This window comes from Salmo salar, chromosome 05 (assembly GCF_965601325.2).
Source record: "Salmo salar chromosome 05, fSalSal1, whole genome shotgun sequence".
NCBI classification, from domain to species: Eukaryota; Metazoa; Chordata; class Actinopteri; order Salmoniformes; family Salmonidae; genus Salmo; species Salmo salar.
Genome location: NC_138295.1, coordinates 15,289,871 through 15,308,118, shown reverse-complemented (window position 1 = coordinate 15,308,118; position 18,248 = coordinate 15,289,871). Strand labels below are relative to the sequence as shown.

General features: G+C 51.3%; 1 protein-coding gene across 2 annotated transcripts; it reads right to left on the bottom strand.

Moving 5' to 3' along the window:
- Positions 1–1,865: 1,865 nt before the first annotated feature.
- LOC106604310 (uncharacterized) lies at positions 1,866–18,045 on the bottom strand. 2 transcript variants are annotated; one of them, XM_082975062.1, is made up of 2 exons: positions 17,316–18,045; positions 1,866–13,992 (listed from the first exon to the last, which is right to left on the bottom strand). In XM_082975062.1, the coding sequence occupies exon 2, from the start codon at positions 13,948–13,950 to the stop codon at positions 2,503–2,505; it is 11,448 nt and encodes a 3,815-aa protein (XP_082831188.1). In that variant the 5' UTR covers positions 13,951–13,992; positions 17,316–18,045; the 3' UTR covers positions 1,866–2,502. The 2 variants fall into 2 exon arrangements, with proteins under 2 accessions (XP_082831188.1, XP_082831189.1); XM_082975063.1 differs by lacking the exon at positions 17,316–18,045 and adding an exon at positions 17,202–17,307.
- Between the last annotated feature and the right edge of the window lie 203 nt (positions 18,046–18,248).

Sequence of the window (18,248 nt, the reverse complement as noted above, 5' to 3'; positions counted from 1 at the left end):
GGGAACAGCTCTGGTGGACAGGCCTGCAGTCAGCATGCCGATGACATGCACTCATAAAACTTGTTATGTTACAAAACTGCACATTTTAAAGTGGCCTTTTATTGCCCCCAGCACAAGGTGCACCTGTGTAATGATCATGCTATTTAATCAGCTTCTTGATATGCCACACCTGTCCCATTGACAGATTAGACGTGGCAAAGGAGAAGTGCTCACTAACAGGGATGTAAACAAATGTGTGCATAACATTTGAGAGAAATGAGCTTTTAGTGCATATGGAACATTTCTGGGATTTTTTATTTCATCTTATGTAACATAGGAGCAACACTTTACATGTTGCGTTTATATTTTTGTTCACTGTAGATTCTCCCCAAGATAAACTACTTCAGAAGCTATGATTATCCTGTGCTGCAGTTTATGTTGCCCCCAAGTGGGCGAAATTGGGAAGCACAAATAAGTACCGATCAGCATAATAATATTGTGTCTATTCTGGGAGAATCTAGAGGGCAGGTACGTAAAAGCTGATGATTTAATCGGATCACAGAAGATCCACCCCAATGCGTGATTGAAATTGAAAGGCAATGTTCCCGCTTTCGCAGAATTTGCATTTACGTAGCGCTATAACGTATATCTTCTATGGTCCAAATTTAATCTAGCCCTTAGAAATGTTAGTGTTAAGATCTGAGCAAAATGTTGTCCTTTACACTTTAAGACATTGGTATAAGACAACTGCAAAGTCATGATGAATGATGTGTGTAATATTATTGGGTTGACAGAATAAAGATGAAAGTATAGTTGACATGTTGTTGCTATTCAGGGAAAAGGGGAACACAGGAGCCCGGTATTCAGGGCTGATGCAACATTCCCAGAGGAGAATGAAAACAGCTACAGTATGATGTCATCTCTGTACAGAAGTGTTCTGTCATCCTCTTAACTTCTCCCATGGCTGCACTCCCTCTCCTCACCACTAGATGGCAGTCTGAGCACAGAGAGATGGACCGCAGGCCATGCTTGACCTCATCCTGAGAGGTGTGTGTGTTTGTGTTCATGAGTATCATTTTTAATTTTTTTAACTTTTCACCCCTTCTTTCTCCCCAATTGGTAGTTACAGTCTTGTCCCATCGCTGCAACTCCCGTACGGACTCTGGAGAGGCGAAGGTCAAGAGCCATGCGTCCTCCGAAACACGACCCCACCAAGCCGCACTGCTTCTTGACACACTGCTCCCTTAACCCAGAAGCCCGCCACACCAATGTGTCAGAGGAAACAACGTACAGCTGGCTACCAAAGTCAGCATGCATGCGCCCGGCCCGCAACAAGGAGGCACTAGAGCACGATGGGACAAGGACATACAGGCCGGCCAACCCTCCCCTAACCCGGACAATTGTGTGCCGCCTCATGGGTCTCCCAGTCGCGGCCGGCTGCGACACAGCCTGGGATCGAACCTGGATCTGTAGTTATGCAGTGTCTTAGACCGCGGCGCCACTCGGGAGGCCCTGTTTATGAGTACTTTTGAGTAGGTGAAGTATTAAAAAAAGTCCCTCCGGAAGCTTATGGGTGCAGTAGGGCCAGGAGTTTCTCTTGATCAAGTCACATGGCCATTAGGGATTAGAGTTTGGGCACATTCCTCTGTCCAGGCGTTGCTGATGCATGACAGATCTTACAAAGCCAAGATAGGTATTTTACATCATTATCTTCTAGCAATCTTGAGGTCAACAGCTGTCATGATGTAGCACGCCACCATTGGTTGATGCATGCAATGTCTTAGCAGGGGAAGGCGACGCTTCTTTTGGTCAGGCCACATGGTCTGGAAAAACTCCATCTGTCAGGTTGGATTGAATCCCAGAAATATCAAGACAGAACAGACCAGGGCATTCTACAGTAGTTTTATTACATTCAGTATCTTACACATTTTTATTAGTGTCATTGCAGCTTCTTTGTGAACAAAACCTATTCATTCAATAATAAACAGAGAAAAACATCACATACATGAGATCTTCCCAAATAGCAGTTTCAAGTCTTTAGGAGATATTGGTTTTAATACAAGGTGAATTTACTTCAAAAATTTGACGTATGCATTGAAACATGTATCTAAACGTAGTGTAAATGCAAACAGTAAGTGTTTGTTTAGATTGAATGAATAATCTATGAGAATGGATAAGGCACACCTGATGGCTTTCAGGTGTTTTTGTCAAAGAAAAATATAATTAGAAATCCCAGAACTATCATCAAGGACCTTCAAACACGATAATAGTTTTTTTCTCTTACCAAATCAATGCATAAAAAGCGAACATAATCAGGCAACCAGGCAAATAAAAAGCTGCTAACAACATAAACAACAAAACAATAAAACAACAAACAACCACAACTAAAGAATCATTCACTCCAGTCCAGTTGCCAGGGAAACAAAGCTAACATCAAGGCCTGAGGCTTACATTAGACCTCCTCATGTACACCCTGACCTGGCTGTATTCTGAGACCCTACAGGCACCAGGAAGATGACTATTTCAGGCCCTCTTCCCCCCCGCGTTGGGCAGACTGGAGGGTTGTTTGTGGTAGCAGTCCGGGGGGCTAGTGTTCATGCCTGTAGGGACGTAGTACATGCTCTCCAGGTAGCTCTGGTCCAGAGGTGCATGACTCTGGGGCTCCGGCTTGAACCCCTGGCTCCCGGGGCTCCCGTAGCCAACCTGAGCCCCATTCTGGCGCATCGTCCCTGGGGCTGGAGCCTCTGGGTGGCGGGGTGGCTGGGGCTGGGACTGGGGGTGAGGTGCAGGAGGAGGGGGGCTATAGGGGAGGTACTGGGGGGCGGGGGCATATATATTGGGGTTGTGGATGGAGGAGTAGGGGGCCGCTGAGGCGGTGGAGTAGGGGGCAGCCAAGGGAGGGTAAAGGCCTGAGTGAGACATGGTACTCTGAGGGATGAGCACCTCCACATACTGGCCAGTCTCTGGATCAAACAGCATCTTCCTCAGTGGCTGCACAGGCACCTCAATATAGAAATACTTCCCTGTGTCAGGATCCATGAGGACCCTGCGAGGGGATTGCCCGTACCCCAGACCCCCTGTACTGTCTGGGTAGTCAGACCCAGACAGACTCCCATAATCAGACCCATAGGATGGCCCCAGGCTCTGTGGGCTGCACAGGTACTGAGGGTCCATAGGGGGCAGGTTGGGAGAGTGGCTGTGGTCACTGTAGGGGACCCCGGAGACAGGTGGCTGGCCCTGGGGGGAGCGGTGGAGAGGGGGGGCCCGACGGGGTTCCATGTGTTGGGGGTGCTGGAGAGTGCGGTCAGCCAGGCAGGGCTGGAGTATGGAGGGGTGGGGTTGGTGGAGGGACTGGTACATGCCTGGAGGGGGCTGGGTGGGGCTGGGGAGGGTGGATGATTTGGGAGAGCTGGGCTGGTAGCCGATTGATCTCAGAGAATGGGGATCCGCTCTGCACTGGTGTAGGCGGAGAGGGGGTTGACCGGGGGAGTGGGAGGGGGAGAGGAAGGGAGGGGTGTGGGGGGAGTGGTGGTGGTGAGGGGGTGTAAGGCCGTGGGAGGGGCAGCCACAGGTGCAGGAGCAGGGAGGGGGACGGGAGGAGGCAGAGGACAAGGAAGAGGAGGGGTGGTAGCAGTTCAGCTTCCTCTGGGGCAGGTCAGGTAGGTGGAGGGGGCTGAACCTCTCCCTCTCGTCGTAACTAGGGGGGTCATCTGATGCGTAGAAACGCAGGTCATCTGCCCTCTGTGAGCGGTCACTGGACAAGGATCTGTATATGGGCTGCTGTGTGTGTATATGGTGTGTGTATACGGGAGCCTGTGTGTTTGTGGATACCGTGGCAGGTTGGTTTGTATTGTTGAAGGTAACCGGCATAGTTTGCTCCTGAGGGTACGCTGTTGTTGTTTTTGGATGCTGCAGGTGGTTGGTTATATCCACAACAGCTGACTGGCTTGAGTGTACGGCAGGGGAATGGGTAGGGACTTGGGCAGGGGCATGGGTAGGGACTTGGGCAGGGGCATGGGTAGGGACTTGGGCAGGGGCATGGGTAGGGACTTGGGCAGGGACATGGGTAGGGACTTGGGCAGGGGTTTGGGTAGGAACTTTGGCAGGAGCTGGGGCAGCAGGGGCATGGGTAGGGACTTGGGCAGGGGCATGGGTAGGGACTTGGGCAGGGGTTTGGGTAGGAACTTTGGCAGGAGCTGGGGCAGCAGGGGCTTGGTTCGGAGCTGGGGCTGAAGCTGGAGTTGGGGCTGAGACTGTGAGGGTTGTGGGTCTCTGTGTGTAGCTGGGGGCCTCTCCTTGTCCCTGGGTTGAGGCCTCTGGTTGCTTTGGCCTTTCATCGGATGTCTCTGTGTCTTCTGTTGTTGACACTGGTTTGTGAGAGAAACTAGTGATGATTGTTGTCTTGGTAGGTGGAGGCCTGTAGCTGGACACTGCAGAAACGGATAACTTTTTATTGTAGTTAGACGCTGGGGTCAAATCGTTCGATAGATGTCTGTGGATAGTCGTAGCTGAAGTTGATGGTTTCTCATTGTTCACAGGTCTCTCCTCTTCTGTGTGCTGTTTGAAGGTTGATGTTGCTGCCTCCACTGGTTTCTGCTGTGTTTCATTGGACAGTGAATTTGCATCTGTCGGTCTGAACTTTGGTTTCAGTGCCACTGGCGGACCGCTGGCTTTTGAATGAACCTCTATAGTTTGCGGTCTGGTGCTTGATGTGGTGTTCTTCTCTTGTTTATCTTGTTTATGTATTTCTTTGGACAACGACCTCACCTCGATCACTTGTGGTCGGTATCTTCTCATCAGTGCTGGTGAGCCTGGTAGCGAGCCTGGTAACTTAGGTGAGTAGGTTGATTTCTTCACCGTCTCTTTTTCAGCAATGTCTTCCTGTGTTTTCTTCTGTGAGGGTGGTGGTGATGATGTCGTGCGTTGTTCTATGTCTCTGACCGTAGCTCTGACACTAACCCTCTCCTGATTCGAAGGGGTCCTAATGCTGTTATCCGTTTGAGCAGAGTCTCTTCGAAGCCTGGGAGAATTTGGGGCTGAATGGGTATGAGAGGAAGAGGCTGATGCATTGACGGAAGATGAGGAAAAGGATGAGGCTGCGGTTGATGCATTCACAGAAGATGATGCGGAGGTTGATGCATTGACAGAGGTCGAGGAGAAGGATGAGGTTTCTTTCACAGTGCTTGAGGATGATACGGATGAGGCTGCTTTCACATAGGATGTAGAAGAGGACGAGTAAGTTCTCTGGCTGTGTGAGTCACTCGTACCCCCATCTGAGGGTCCACGGGTCTGAAGAGGGATCTCTATTCGGTTGATATGTTTCCCTGGGACGCCTCCATCTCCACCCCCACCTCCACCTCCACCCACTTCTTCACGACCACTCCTTGTTATGGTCTCTGACACAGCCTCAGAGACCAAAGACCCAATATCTGCCTGGTAGCCCTTCTCCTTGACCAGTATGGACACAGAGTGGCTGGGGGTAGGGGTCTTGATGGGGACAGTGGAAGGTGGAGTGCCTAGAACTGGGGATGAGGTTGGTGCTGGAGGAGAAGCTGGGGCTGGCGAAGCTTTGGGACCAGGTGAGGGTGAGGAGGCCAGGGTTGGAGCTGGGGCTGGCGAAGCTTTGGGACCAGGTGAGGGTGAGGAGGCCAGGGTTGGAGCTGGGGCTGGCGAAGCTTTGGGACCAGGTGAGGGTGAGGAGGCCAGGGTTGGAGCTGGGGCTGGCGAAGCTTTGGGACCAGGTGAGGGTGAGGAGGCCAGGGTTGGAGCTGGGGCTGGCGAAGCTTTGGGACCAGGTGAGGGTGAGGAGGCCAGGGTTGGAGCTGGGGAGCAGGCAGGAACTAAGGCTGAGAATGACTTGGGCTTATTGGATCCATCCTGTAGCACCAGAGAAGCACTAGACACTCTTCTGTCTTTACTGGGGAGTTTAGGGCTGCTCCCCAGCATAGGTGGCTTGGTATCTCTTCTCACTACTTCAGGTTTGTCACTAGACTCTGATATACTTCGGTGTCTCCTGGTTACTCTCGGTGACTCTGTTTCACTGGGTTTCACCTTGGTGTTGCCTGTTTCTGTTTTGACAGTGTCCTGTACAGGGGTCTTGTGTTGGTTTGACTCTGTCTCTGTCACAGCTACTTCCTCTGTTGCGCAACTCTTAGGTGTTACATCAGAGAGGTCCCGGGGTCCTTTGGACACCTGCTGTAAAGAATCAGTCTTAGGTTTGCCTCTAGACGTTTCTCTGTCTGTTTTGTTGGACGTTGTTTTGTTTTTGTTTTCTCTCCAGCTGATAGCTTTGTATTCTATCTGCATCGACTTTTCCTCTTTCTGGAGAGATATTGGGTAAGGTGGGAGCTTTTCCTCTTTCTGGAGAGATATTAGGTGAGGTGGGAGCTTTTCCTCTTCCTGGAGAGATATTAGGTGAGGTGGGAGCTTTTCCTCTTCCTGGAGAGATATTAGGTGAGGTGGGAGCTTTTCCTCTTCCTGGAGAGATATTAGGTGAGGTGGGAGCTTTCCCTCTTTCTGGAGAGATATTAGGTGCGGTGGGAGCTTTTCATCTTCCTGGAGAGATATTAGGTGAGGTGGGAGCTTTTCCTCTTTCTGGAGAGATATTAGGTGAGGTGGGAGCTTTTCCTCTTTCTGGAGAGATATTAGGTGAGGTGGGAGCTTTTCCTCTTTCTGGAGAGATATTAGGTGAGGTGGGAGCTTTTCCTCTTTCTGGAGAGATATTAGGTGAGGTGGGAGCTTTTCATCTTCCTGGAGAGATATTAGGTGAGGTGGTAGCTTTTCATCTTTCCTCTCTTCTCTCCTTACTATTATCTCTTCACACTTCCCCTCTTTCCTTTCCACTCTGTCATCTTTCTTCTCTTCCCTCCTTTCCTCCCTCCTTTCCTCTTTTCTCTCCTCCCTCCTTTCCTGTCTCTGTTCCTCTCTCCTCTCCTCCCCCCTCTCCTCCTTCTCTGGTGCTGGCATGGCCTTGAACGAAAGGTTGTATGTGTTTTTCACCAGCCTTCTCACATCTCTCACTTTGTGCACGGGAGCTTTGGCTTTACTGTTCCTATTGGCATCCATATTCACAGTCTGTTCATTCATCTTGTTCAAGGTATTCACACCCTTCTCTTCTTCTCTTGTTTCTCTATGTGAAGTCCCTATTCTCCTGTCTTCTTCTCTGGTTTCTCTATGCGAAGTCTCCACTCTCCTGTCTTCTTCTGTTGTTTCTCTCTGACAGGTCCTCCCAGGGGAGGCAGTCTCGTGGTTACCCTCAGGTTTAATTTCCATCTCGGGCAACAGTGAGATGTTGAGAGACGAGGTTTTCTTTATCTCTGTAACAGAGCTGGGTTCCAGAGTGATCTCTGGTGTTTTGGACATGTAGGTGCTCTTGACGCACGGATGTTTATGGTTTTCAGAGTCAGAGGGGTATTCCAGCTTTGTGTTTGTCATTCCTGCCTGCGTGCTGCTGGCTCGGATGGCAGCGGGAACGCTGGTGTTCCGGGCAGCTGCATCTGCTGAGTCACCTGCCTGTTTGTCATCCCTCTCATCCCTCCATTTACTGTCATCCCTCTCATCCCTCCGTTTACTGTCATCCCACTCATCCCTCCATTTACTGTCATGTGTCTGCTTACCCCCCATCCTGGCATCTTTCTCTGTGGGTTTTTTACTCTCAAACGGGAACACCAGTTTAGACCTCATCTCTGGTTTGACCGGGTCAGTTCTCCAAGAGTTTGGGTTTCTGGCAGGAGATTCAGTTCTGTCGCTGTTTCTCTGAGGACAACTAGTAGTAGGGGGCTCAGACCTCATCCAAGGGCTAACATGGTTAGGTCTTCTGTTGCTGTGAGATTCAATTCTCTCAATGTTTCTCAGAGGAAAGGTAACTGGAGCAAAATGTGTGTCGGGACTCATCTCAGGGGTTGTGCTGATAGGTTCAGGCCTCTCGTTGTTTCGCTGTAGAGAAGTGGAGTTAGTATTAATAGTATGGTTCATTGGTCTAACACTGGATTTCACTCCGAAACATCTCTGTTGTCTGTTTACGTCAGTGTTTGGGCTGGTCTCTATTCTCACAGCCAGGTGCTCAGAAGAAAAACTATCATCTGAATTTATGCTGGAACTCAAATTCGGTGTCTCTGGTTTTGTGGACTCTTTAAGGGTTGACGCCTCACTCTCAGGGGGAGAAGGGGTTTTGTCCTCAGAGGGGCTGAGGTCAGCTCCTTCTCCTTCCTGGCCAGTTTGTTTACCAACATTCTGCATCTTCTTGGAGAGAATGTTGTTGATCAGGCAGGTGGCCATCTTGGTTTTGGTACATGTCTCGTCCAGGGACAAAGACTTCTGGAGCTTGCCATTCCTCTTGGTCTGATCAGTCCTCTCGGTGGCAGGTTCAGGGCTGGGTTCCGGGCAGTAGGCTTCCTGTAAGGCCGTTGGAGTGCTGTGTTGTCTCTGCAATGTCTCTCTGTTGTGTCTCTGTAGAGAAAGACTGTCCATCGGAACAATAGAAGCCACAGGAACCACAGGAACCATTACAAGACTAGGAACCATGACAGGACTACCATTGCTGTTCTCACCCATCTTCAGCTCGGCCGTATTCCTTCTCTTCAGCTGGATCTGTCTCTTGGGCACTCCTCTCCGCACCTTCTTGGGCTCCTCTCTCTCCACAGCCACGTCCACACACTCGAAGCTGCCCATCTCATATTTTTTGGATGGGTCCAGGTCATCATGGGGTGGATAATAAGCCCCAGAGGAGGGCTGCTGCTGCTGGCGTGGAACTGGGAAATCTTCATTATCCAGCCGTGGAGCAAACCCTCTTAGGTCGGCGTAGGCCAGCAAGGCTGCATTAGCCCGTGCTGGGCTGTCCTGGCTGGAGTTGTACATGTCCAGGTAGTCCACCTGAGGGGATCCAGAGGACAGGCTGCGGAAGGCCACGTCACTGAACCACTTCACCTCGTTGTCCTCCTCATCCAGCTTGCTGCCCATAATGGAGCTGGGGCCGTCGACTGAGACGCATCCAGGAACGGAGCTCCCGAGCTGGGGTATCGCAGGCTTGTACTTGGGCTGGGGCTGAACCTTCTTGGTGGGTCCCGGTCCACCTCCTCTGGCTGTCTCTGGCTGGGAGCTGTGTGCAGCTCTGTGCAGTATACCGTTTTGTTGCTGTTGTAGCTGTTGTATCTGCTGTAGTCTGGTGGTGAGCAGGCTCTCTGAATAGGAGCGCGCTGCTGGCATTCCCTGTCGACTCTCTCTGCTTGTGGGAGCTGCGTTGCGGCTTGCAGGCCCTTTTCTATTCCTGACACTGAATGACAGGTCAACCTGTTCCCCCTTGTAACTGGCCTCCTCCTGCCTTCCCTCCCCCTTTCCAGGCACCCGCTCCTCCCCCTGCCTCTCTCTTTCCCTCTCCCTCTCCGCTTGCCACTCTCTCTCCCTCTCCATTGCCCTCTCCCTTTCTTCCTCCCTGTGTCTCTGCCTTTCCTCTCTCTCCCTCTCCTCCTCCCTTTGTCTCTCCCTCTCTCTTTCCCTCTGCCTCTCCATCTCTCTTTCCCTCTCCTCCTTCTCCCTTATCTCCATCTCCCTGTTCCTTTCTCTTTCCCTCTGCCACTCTCTATCCCTCTCTTGCATCTCCCACATCTCCTTCTCCCTCTCCTCCTCCTCCTCTTCCCCATCTCTCTCCCTCCCCTCCTCCTCCTCATCTCTCTCACTCTCCTCCTCCCTCTCCCTTTCCAACCTTTCCAGCTGTGATTGGCTGTCATAGGCCCTGGTGTTACTATCAACAGATGAAAAAGTGGGGCTTCCCCTGGATGTCACAGCCTCTGTGACAGACTCCATCATGTTCTCAGACTCCATTATGACCTCATTGGCGTGGGTCTCAGGGGGTCTGTGATTCCTGTTTCCCCAGTGGCCATGTGGCCTCCCAGGGACTGGGGGTATGATGTGTACTGGAGTGAACCTGGTGAGGGCAGGAGAAGTGGTGTCTTCCTTACCCATACGATGAGCCATTTCTTCTTCAGTTAGCCTCTCTATGGTTTTATTCCTAGGGTTGGGTGAGGTTTCTCTACATGGGTGCTCAGGTGTAGGAGACTTGTGTGAGGGGTTGCTGCTGTCACTAAGGTCAGGGGTTAGAGATGAGGCTGAACGTTTATGCTCCAGGTCATCCCGTCTCTGGACAGGTGAGTTATCTGTGACCCCCTGGTCAGGTGAAAGGGAGGGGCTCCTTCCTCTTGAAGAGGCATTGGGATCAGGTGAGATGGGTCTGATTTCAGGTGTGAAGTTTCTGAATTCAGGTGTGATGTTTATGATCTCAGGTGAGTGGGCAGAGAAGTTGTAGGGGACTGGGATTTTTGCTAATACAGGTGAAGAGGTGCTCTCTCTACTCTCTTCAGTAGGTGATGCTTCCCTGAAGTCGTGAGAAAGGTGATTACCCAAGGGGTTTGAGGTGCCGTTAGTAATGAGTCGCTCTGATAGGCCACCAACATGCCTTTCAGGTGAGCCAGGTGAAGCCCTGCGTTCAGGTGAGTGGCCAGGATTCTTTACTCCAGGTGAGCCAGGTGAAGCCCTGCGTTCAGGTGAGTGGCCAGGACTCTTTACTCCAGGTGAGCCAGGTGAAGCCCTGCGTTCAGGTGAGTGGCCAGGATTCTTTACTCCAGGTGAGCCAGGTGAAGCCCTGTGTTCAGCTGAGTGGCCAGGACTCTTTACTCCAGGTGAGCCAGGTGAAGCCCTGCGTTCAGGTGAGTGGCTAGGACTCTTTACTCCAGGTGAGCCAGATGAAGCCCTGCATTCAGGTGAATGGCCAGGACTCTTTACTCCAGGTGAGCCAGGTGAAGCCCTGCGTTCAGGTGATTGGCCAGGACTCTTTACTCCAGGTGAGCCAGGTGACATCCTGTGTTCAGGTGAGTGGCCAGGACTCTTTACTCCAGGTGAGTCGGCTGAAGTGTTTAGCTCAGATGAGGAGCGAGCAGCTTCCACTCCAGGTGAGGGGGCTGTGTACCTGGGCAGAGGTGAGGGGGTTTTATATGTTGGATAAGGTGAGACAGTATGACTCTTCGGAGGTGAGGGGGTTTTATACTCAGGTGAGAGGTTTTTATATCTGGGCGGCTGTGGTGATGCCGTTATTTCTTTAGTCTCAGGAGAATGTACGATAGAGCTGTATATCCCTGTAATCTCAGGTGAGGAGTTGCTACCTCTGCTTCCAGGTGAGGAACCTCTACCTATGGAGTCAGGTGAGAGACTGTTCCGTCTGTTCTCTTTGGTAGGGGTGGTGCTCTTCCTCTCAGGTGACAGGTGTGTTCTGCCTCGTGGCTCAGCTGAGGAGAGGAGACCGTTGATCTCAGGTGTTGACACCAGCACCCTGGCTTCTGGGGAGAGGATGGAGTAGGTGATACCTGAGACCTGGGGGGAGGAGGAGTTGAACCAAGGGTCCAGGGACTTGGTCTTTACCTGTCCAGGTACCTCAGGTGTGAGGTGTCTTCTCTTGATCTCAGGTGTGGAGGATGTGATTCTGATCGCAGGTGACTGTGCTGAGCTCCTGGGTTTTATAGGGGGGCTGGCGTACCTTACTTCAGGTGAGGGGGTTCTTGATAGGGTTCTATAGTACCTTGTTTCAGGTGAGGGGGTTCTTGATAGTGTTCTATAGTACCTTGTTTCAGGTGAGGGGGTTCTTGATAGGGTCCTATTACAGAGTGTTTCAGGTGAGGGGGTTCTTGATAGGGTTCTATAGTACCTTGTTTCAGGTGAGGGGGTTCTTGATAGGGTTCTATAGTACCTTGTTTCAGGTGAGGGGGTTCTTGATAGGGTTCTATAGTACTTTGTTTCAGGTGAGGGGGTTCTTGAGGACGTTTTTGTCCAGGTGTCTGAGGATGAGGAGGAACCTGAGTGGTATGAGCTAGTTGAGGAGGATGGATCTGATTTGAATTCAGGTGTGAGACTCGTTGACCTGAGTAGTTCAGAACTAGATGTGATACTAGCTAAACTGACTTCAGTTGTGACACTGGCTGACCTGAGTTCAGTTGGGACACTGAGCAGACTGAGTTCAGGTGGTACACTGGTTGATCTCAATTCAAGTGTGATGCTGGCTGATCTGAGTTCAGGTGTGGTACTGGTAGACCTGAGATCAGGTGAAGAGGTGACAGGTGTAGGAGGCGTGTACCCGAGGGCAGGTGTTGAGATGATGCTCTGGGCTTCCTCTGATGAGCTCAGGCCTCTCTCTGCAGGGGACAGGTGAGGTATCAACTCAGGTGTACTGATGGAATCCACTAACTCAGTTGTACTGATGGAATCCACTAACTCAGGTGTACTGATGGAGTCCTCTAACTCAGGTATACTAACAGAGTCCTCTAACTCAGGTGTACTGATGGAGTCCTCTAACTCAGGTGTACTGATGGTGTCCACTAACTCAGGTGTACTGATGGTGTCCACTAACTCAGGTGTACTGATGGTGTCCACTAACTCAGGCGTACTGATGGAGTCCACTAACTCAGGTGTACTGACGGAGTCCTCTAACTCAGGTGTACTAACAGAGTCCTCTAATTTAGCTGTACTGACGTAATCCACTAACTCAGGTGTACTGATGGTGTCCACTAACTCAAGTGTACTGATGGAGTCCACTAACTCAGGTGTACTGACAGAGTCCTCTAACTCAGGTGTACTGACGTAATCCACTAACTCAGGTGTAGTGATGGTGTCCACTAACTCAGGTGTAGTGATGGTGTCCACTAACTCAGGTGTACTGATGGTGTCCACTAACTCAGGTGTACTGATGGAGTCCACTAACTCAGGTGTACTGATGGTGTCCACTAACTCAGGTGTACTGATGGTGTCCACTAACTCAGGTGTACTGATGGTGTCCACTAACTCAGGTGTACTGATGGAGTCCACTAACTCAGGTGTACTGACGGAGTCCTCTAACTCAGGTGTTATGGCTCTAACCCTAGGTTCAAATGACACTATGTAATCAGGTGAAAAGGGGTTGGCAATTAACTCAGGTGAGGGGCTGATGTTCCTTGGTTCAGGTAAGCACTGAGCTACTCTGGTCTCAGGTAAAGACAGATCTGTGTCGTCAGGTGAGGAGGCTGTGCCTCTGACTCCAGGTGAGATAGCTCTGTCTCTGGCCTCAATGGAATGCACAGGGACCACGGATTCAGATGAGGGGCTGGAGTATCTATTCTCTGGTTTAGGTGACAAGTGGGTTTCTCTACACTGTGGTGAGGGGGCAGGTGAGCGCTGGATCACTGAAGTTGAACCTCTACCTTCAGGTGAAGGGGTTGTAGTATTACTGTAGCCAGGTGGTGTTGTAGTATTACTGTAGCCAGGTGAAGGTGTTGTAGTATTACTGTAGTCAGTTGAAGGTGTTGTAGTATTACTGTAGTCAGGTGAAGGTGTTGTAGTATTACTGTAGCCAGGTGAAGGTGTTGAAGTATTAAAGGTAAGGCTAGGCACCTGAGGTGAGGAGTCATGTGTCCTCCATCCAGGTGTTGGAGCTGTATTTCCTTGTTTTAGTCTTGGGCTGATGTCCTTAGACGTCCACGATGATGATGAGTTGTTTCCTGCAGTAGCTAATGCTCCTGACTCCCAGCCTTCAGATAAATGATCATTATTCTCCCTCTGCGTTGGAGGACTGAGCTTCTCTGTAGAATCCTCAAATCTCTCTGGTGCTGTGTGGTAGGAACTTGTCGAGTCATTCAGCTCATCCACCACGCAGGGCAACACTGGGGGCGACTCTGAGCTCTGCCCTGGCCCTGCTGCCTCCCTCCTGGGTGGGGGGACGGGAGGGTGGACGAAGGCCCCTGTAGCTGGGCTACTGGAGAGGGACTCACAGTCGTCCCCAAAGATGTCACAGAGGCAGGTGGTCTCAGAGATGGCTGAGCGTTGGCTGGGGATGTTGGTGATGTCGAAGATCTCCACGTGGTTCGGGGTTCCGTCACGGTGGCGCAGGGAGAAGACGCGGGGAGCGCTGCTGCGGAGGAAGGAGTAGCTGTCCCCCCGGAGGGTCCAGCTGTCCATCGTTACACCACTCAGGGCTCACAGAGGACCAGCCAGTTTCTCCTGTGGTGTGTGTGTGTGTATGTTTGTGTGTGTGTATGCAGGGGGGGGGGGGGGCAGAGATACACAGTTTTGTTTTCAAAGTAGCATTACCAGTGTACTCACATACAGTACTAATTATCATATTTACATCTAAGCATTGATTAATATGTTTTTGTCAGTGTTACAAGTTATTCGGGTGAATGTGTAATTGAGAGGATAACACATACAAACATTCATAGCATAATTTGAACTCATTTTGCCATCTTAATCATTCCATGAGGCCAATGAGGCCCTAATCATTCAAATGTCTGTCACGGTTGTCGTAAGGAGAAGCGGACCAAAGTGCAGCGTGTGTGTCATTCCAAATTTTATTTTCACTGTGAAACTTTGCAATACATACACAAATAAAACTGAATGAACAAAAACAACAAACCGGGACGCAGAGTAGAAACATACACTAACTCAGAAATAATCTCCCACAAACCCAGGTGGAAAAAAAAACTATTTAAGTATGATCTCCAATTAGAGACAACGAGGACCAGCTGCCTCTAATTGGAGATCATCCCAAACAAAACCCCAACATAGAAATACAAAACTAGAACCTGAACATAGAAATAGAAAACATAGAAAAAAAACCTGTCACGCCCTGACCTACTCTACCATAGAAAATAACATCTTTCTATGGTCAGGACGTGACAGTACCCCCCCCCCCTCCCCCCAAAGGTGCGGACTCCGAACGCACCGACAAAAAAAAAGAAAAGGGAGGGTTAGGGAGGGTGCAAATGTCTATGGCGGCTCTGGTGCAGTAAGCAGAACCTTCTCATCCTGCGGATCCTTCAACAGAGGAGGCGGCTCCGGTTCAGGGCGTAACCCCTGCTCCGCCCGCTGATCCCTCCGTTTTTTTGTGTCACCGGACTGTGGATCATCACCGGAGGTTCTGGACTGCCGACCACCGCTGGAGGTTCTGGACTGCCGACCGCCGCTGGAGACTCTGGACTGCGGGCCGCCGCTGGAGACTCTGGACTGCGGGCCGCCGCTGGAGACTCTGGACTGCGGGCCGCCGCTGGAGACTCTGGACTGCGGGCCGCCGCTGGAGACTCTGGACTGCGGGCCGCCGCTGGAGACTCTGGACTGCGGGCCACCGCTGGAGACCCTGGACTGCGGGCCACCGCTGGAGACCCTGGACTGCGGGCCACCGCTGGAGACTCTGGACTGCCGGCTGCCGCTGGAGACTCTGGACTGCGGGCTGCCGCTGGAGACTCTGGACTGCGGGCCGCCGCTGGAGACTCTGGACTGCGGGCCGTTGCTGAAGACTCCGGACTGCGGGCCGTCTCAGGAGGTTCCGGACTGCGGGCCGTCTCAGGAGGTTCCGGACTGCGGGCCGTCTCAGGAGGTTCCGGACTGCGGGCCGTCTCAGGAGGTTCCGGACTGCGGGCCGTCTCAGGAGGTTCCGGACTGCGGGCCGTCTCAGGAGGTTTCGGACCGCAGGCCGTCTCAGGAGGTTCCGGACTGTAGGCCGTCACCGGAAGCTCTGGACTGGGAACTGTCGCTGGAATCTCTGGACTGGGAACTATCGCCAGAAGCTCTGGACTGAGAACTGTCGCCGGAAGCTCTGGACTGGGAACTGTTGCTGGAAGCTCTGGACTGGGAATTCGCACTGGAGGCCTGATGCGTGGGGCTGGCACAGGTGGCACCAGACTCGTAACACGCACCTCTGGGCGAGTGCGGGGAGCAGGAACAGGACACCTCGGACTGGGCAGGCGCACTGGAGGCCTGATGCGTGGGGCTGGCACAGGTGGCGCCAGACTGGTAACACGCACCTCAGGGCAAGTGCGAGGAGCAGGCACAGGGCTTACCAGGCTGAATAGACTCACTGGAGGCCGGGTACGTGGGGCAGGCACAGGATATACTTGGCCGTGGAGGCGCACTGGAGATCTCGAGCGTAGAGCTGGCACAACCCGTCCTGGCTGGATGCTCAACCTAGCTCGACAAATGCGGGGTGCGGGCACAGATCGCATCGGCCTGTGAATGCGCACTGGCGAAACAGTGCGCATCACTGCATAACACGGTGCTTGTTTCTTCACTCACTCCCCACGGTAAGCACGGGGATTTGGCTCAGGTCTCCAACCTGACTCTGCCAATCTCCCCGTGTGCCCCCCAAAATATTTTTTGGGGGGGCTGCCTCTCGCACTTGCCTCGTGGTTGGTATAGTGCCTCGTAGTATCGCCGCTCCGCTCTCGCTGCCTCATTTCCTCTTTAGGATGGCGATACTCCCCAGCCTGCCTCCAGGGTCCTTTCCCGTCCAATATCTCCTCCCAAGTCCATTTGTTCTGCTGACCACGCTGCTTTGTCCTTTGGTGGTGGGAGATTCTGTCACGGTTGTCGTAAGGAGAAGCGGACCAAAGTGCAGCGTGTGTGTCATTCCACATTTTATTTTCACTGTGAAACTTTGCAATACATACACAAATAAACTGAACGAACAAAAACAACAAACCGGGACGCAGAGTAGAAACATACACTAACTCAGAAATAATCTCCCACAAACCCAGGTGGAAAAAAAAAACTATTTAAGTATGATCTCCAATTAGAGACAACGAGGACCAGCTGCCTCTAATTGGAGATCATCCCAAACAAAACCCCAACATAGAAATACAAAACTAGAACCTGAACATAGAAATAGAAAACATAGAGAGAGAAAAAACCTGTCATGCCCTAACCTACTCTACCATAGAAAATAACATCTTTCTATGGTCAGGACGTGACAATGTCACAATAACTTACCGGCTAACCAGTAAGCTAACTCAGTCATGTGTCTCAGAGAAACACGGCCTATGCACACATAGGTGTCTGGTTGGACATAGGTATAGGTATATGGGTATCTGTATAATTTGAAATAGCCTACACATTCTAAAGTAATAACTAACTTTAGTAGAAAATAGCGATGAATGATTGATTCATGAAAGCGTAATAACATTGTCTTTCAGTATTTTTAGCATTAGGACTTAGCAATTAGCATTGTTCAACCATAGAAGTTCATTCAGGCGTGTGCTCTGCTAACAGCTAGCATAGCAGCTCTGTCGCACATGCTTCTTTTACAATAAAATGAAAATGAACTTCTTTCTGCAAGCATTTTGTAAAGTAATCAAGAGTTACAGACAGTGAAGAGTAATAATAGGCTACATCCTAAAAAGGGAGCGGTACATAAACGTATTGCTCTGTTTCATACAGACCTTGTATCTAGTTTCTCCTCATTGCCATGCCTTGTGGCTGCACGCAGCTCACTCCCTCTCAGTATGTGTGTCATAGAGATAGTTCAGAGAAAGCCAGAGGGATCGCTACTGTACCTTTGGCTGGAGATGTCTGGGGTTCTCCCTTCCTAGGGTGAGTTCTTCTGTGTTGGAATAACTCCCCTCATTCATTCCACTGCCTCTATTCCACCGTCTAGTCAGTCCAGTCAGTCCAGCAATACTGCTATATAATTACCGCCTCCACCTTCAACCATTACAGAGCTGCTGTTCCTGCTGCTGCAATACTGCGCTCTACCTTAACCCAGTACAGCCCAGTACAGCCCAGTACAGCCCAGTACAGCTCAGTAAAGTACAGCCCAGTACAGCCCAGTAAAGTACAGCCCAGTACAGCCCAGTAAAGTACAGCCCAGTACAGCCCAGTAAAGTACAGCCCAGTACAGCCCAGTAAAGTACAGCCCGGTACAGCCCAGTAAAGTACAGCCCAGTACAGCCCAGTACAGCCCAGTACAGTACAGTGCAGCTCAGCCTGAGCCGGTCTGAGCACAGACACTTCATAGACTCATAGACTCCAGCTGAATTATAAAGAGACACTTATGAAAAGAGCAACAGGAGAGCCACCACTCTCTCTGCTCCTCTCTCTGCCCCTCTCTCGGCCCCCTCTCTCTGCCCCTCTCTCGGCCCCCTCTCTCTGCCCCTCTCTCGGCCCCCTCTCTCTGCCCCTCTCTCGGCCCCCTCTCTCTGCCCCTCTCTTGGCCCCTCTCTCGGCCTCTCTCTGCCTCTCCCCTCCGAGACGACTCAAGGATAAGGAATTGATGAGTCTAACCTTGATTTCTTACATTTTTCCCCTCTCTCTAACAGGCTGGGGTTGGGGGTTTTTGTTTGGCAGCAGCTACCCTGTCTGATTCCGGTGGAGGGGAGGGGAGTTATAGTTAGCAGCAGGTGCTGTTCCAGCCAGGATGGATGCATGCCTCTGGAATCTGACACTTCACGCCAGCTCAGTCACAGGGTCCTGGGTTATATATAGACCCA

Bases quoted from the DNA above. Each gene is read 5' to 3' on its own strand.
- LOC106604310 (XM_082975062.1), bottom strand. From the start codon at position 13,950: ATGGACAGCTGGACCCTCCGGGGGGACAGCTACTCCTTCCTCCGCAGC.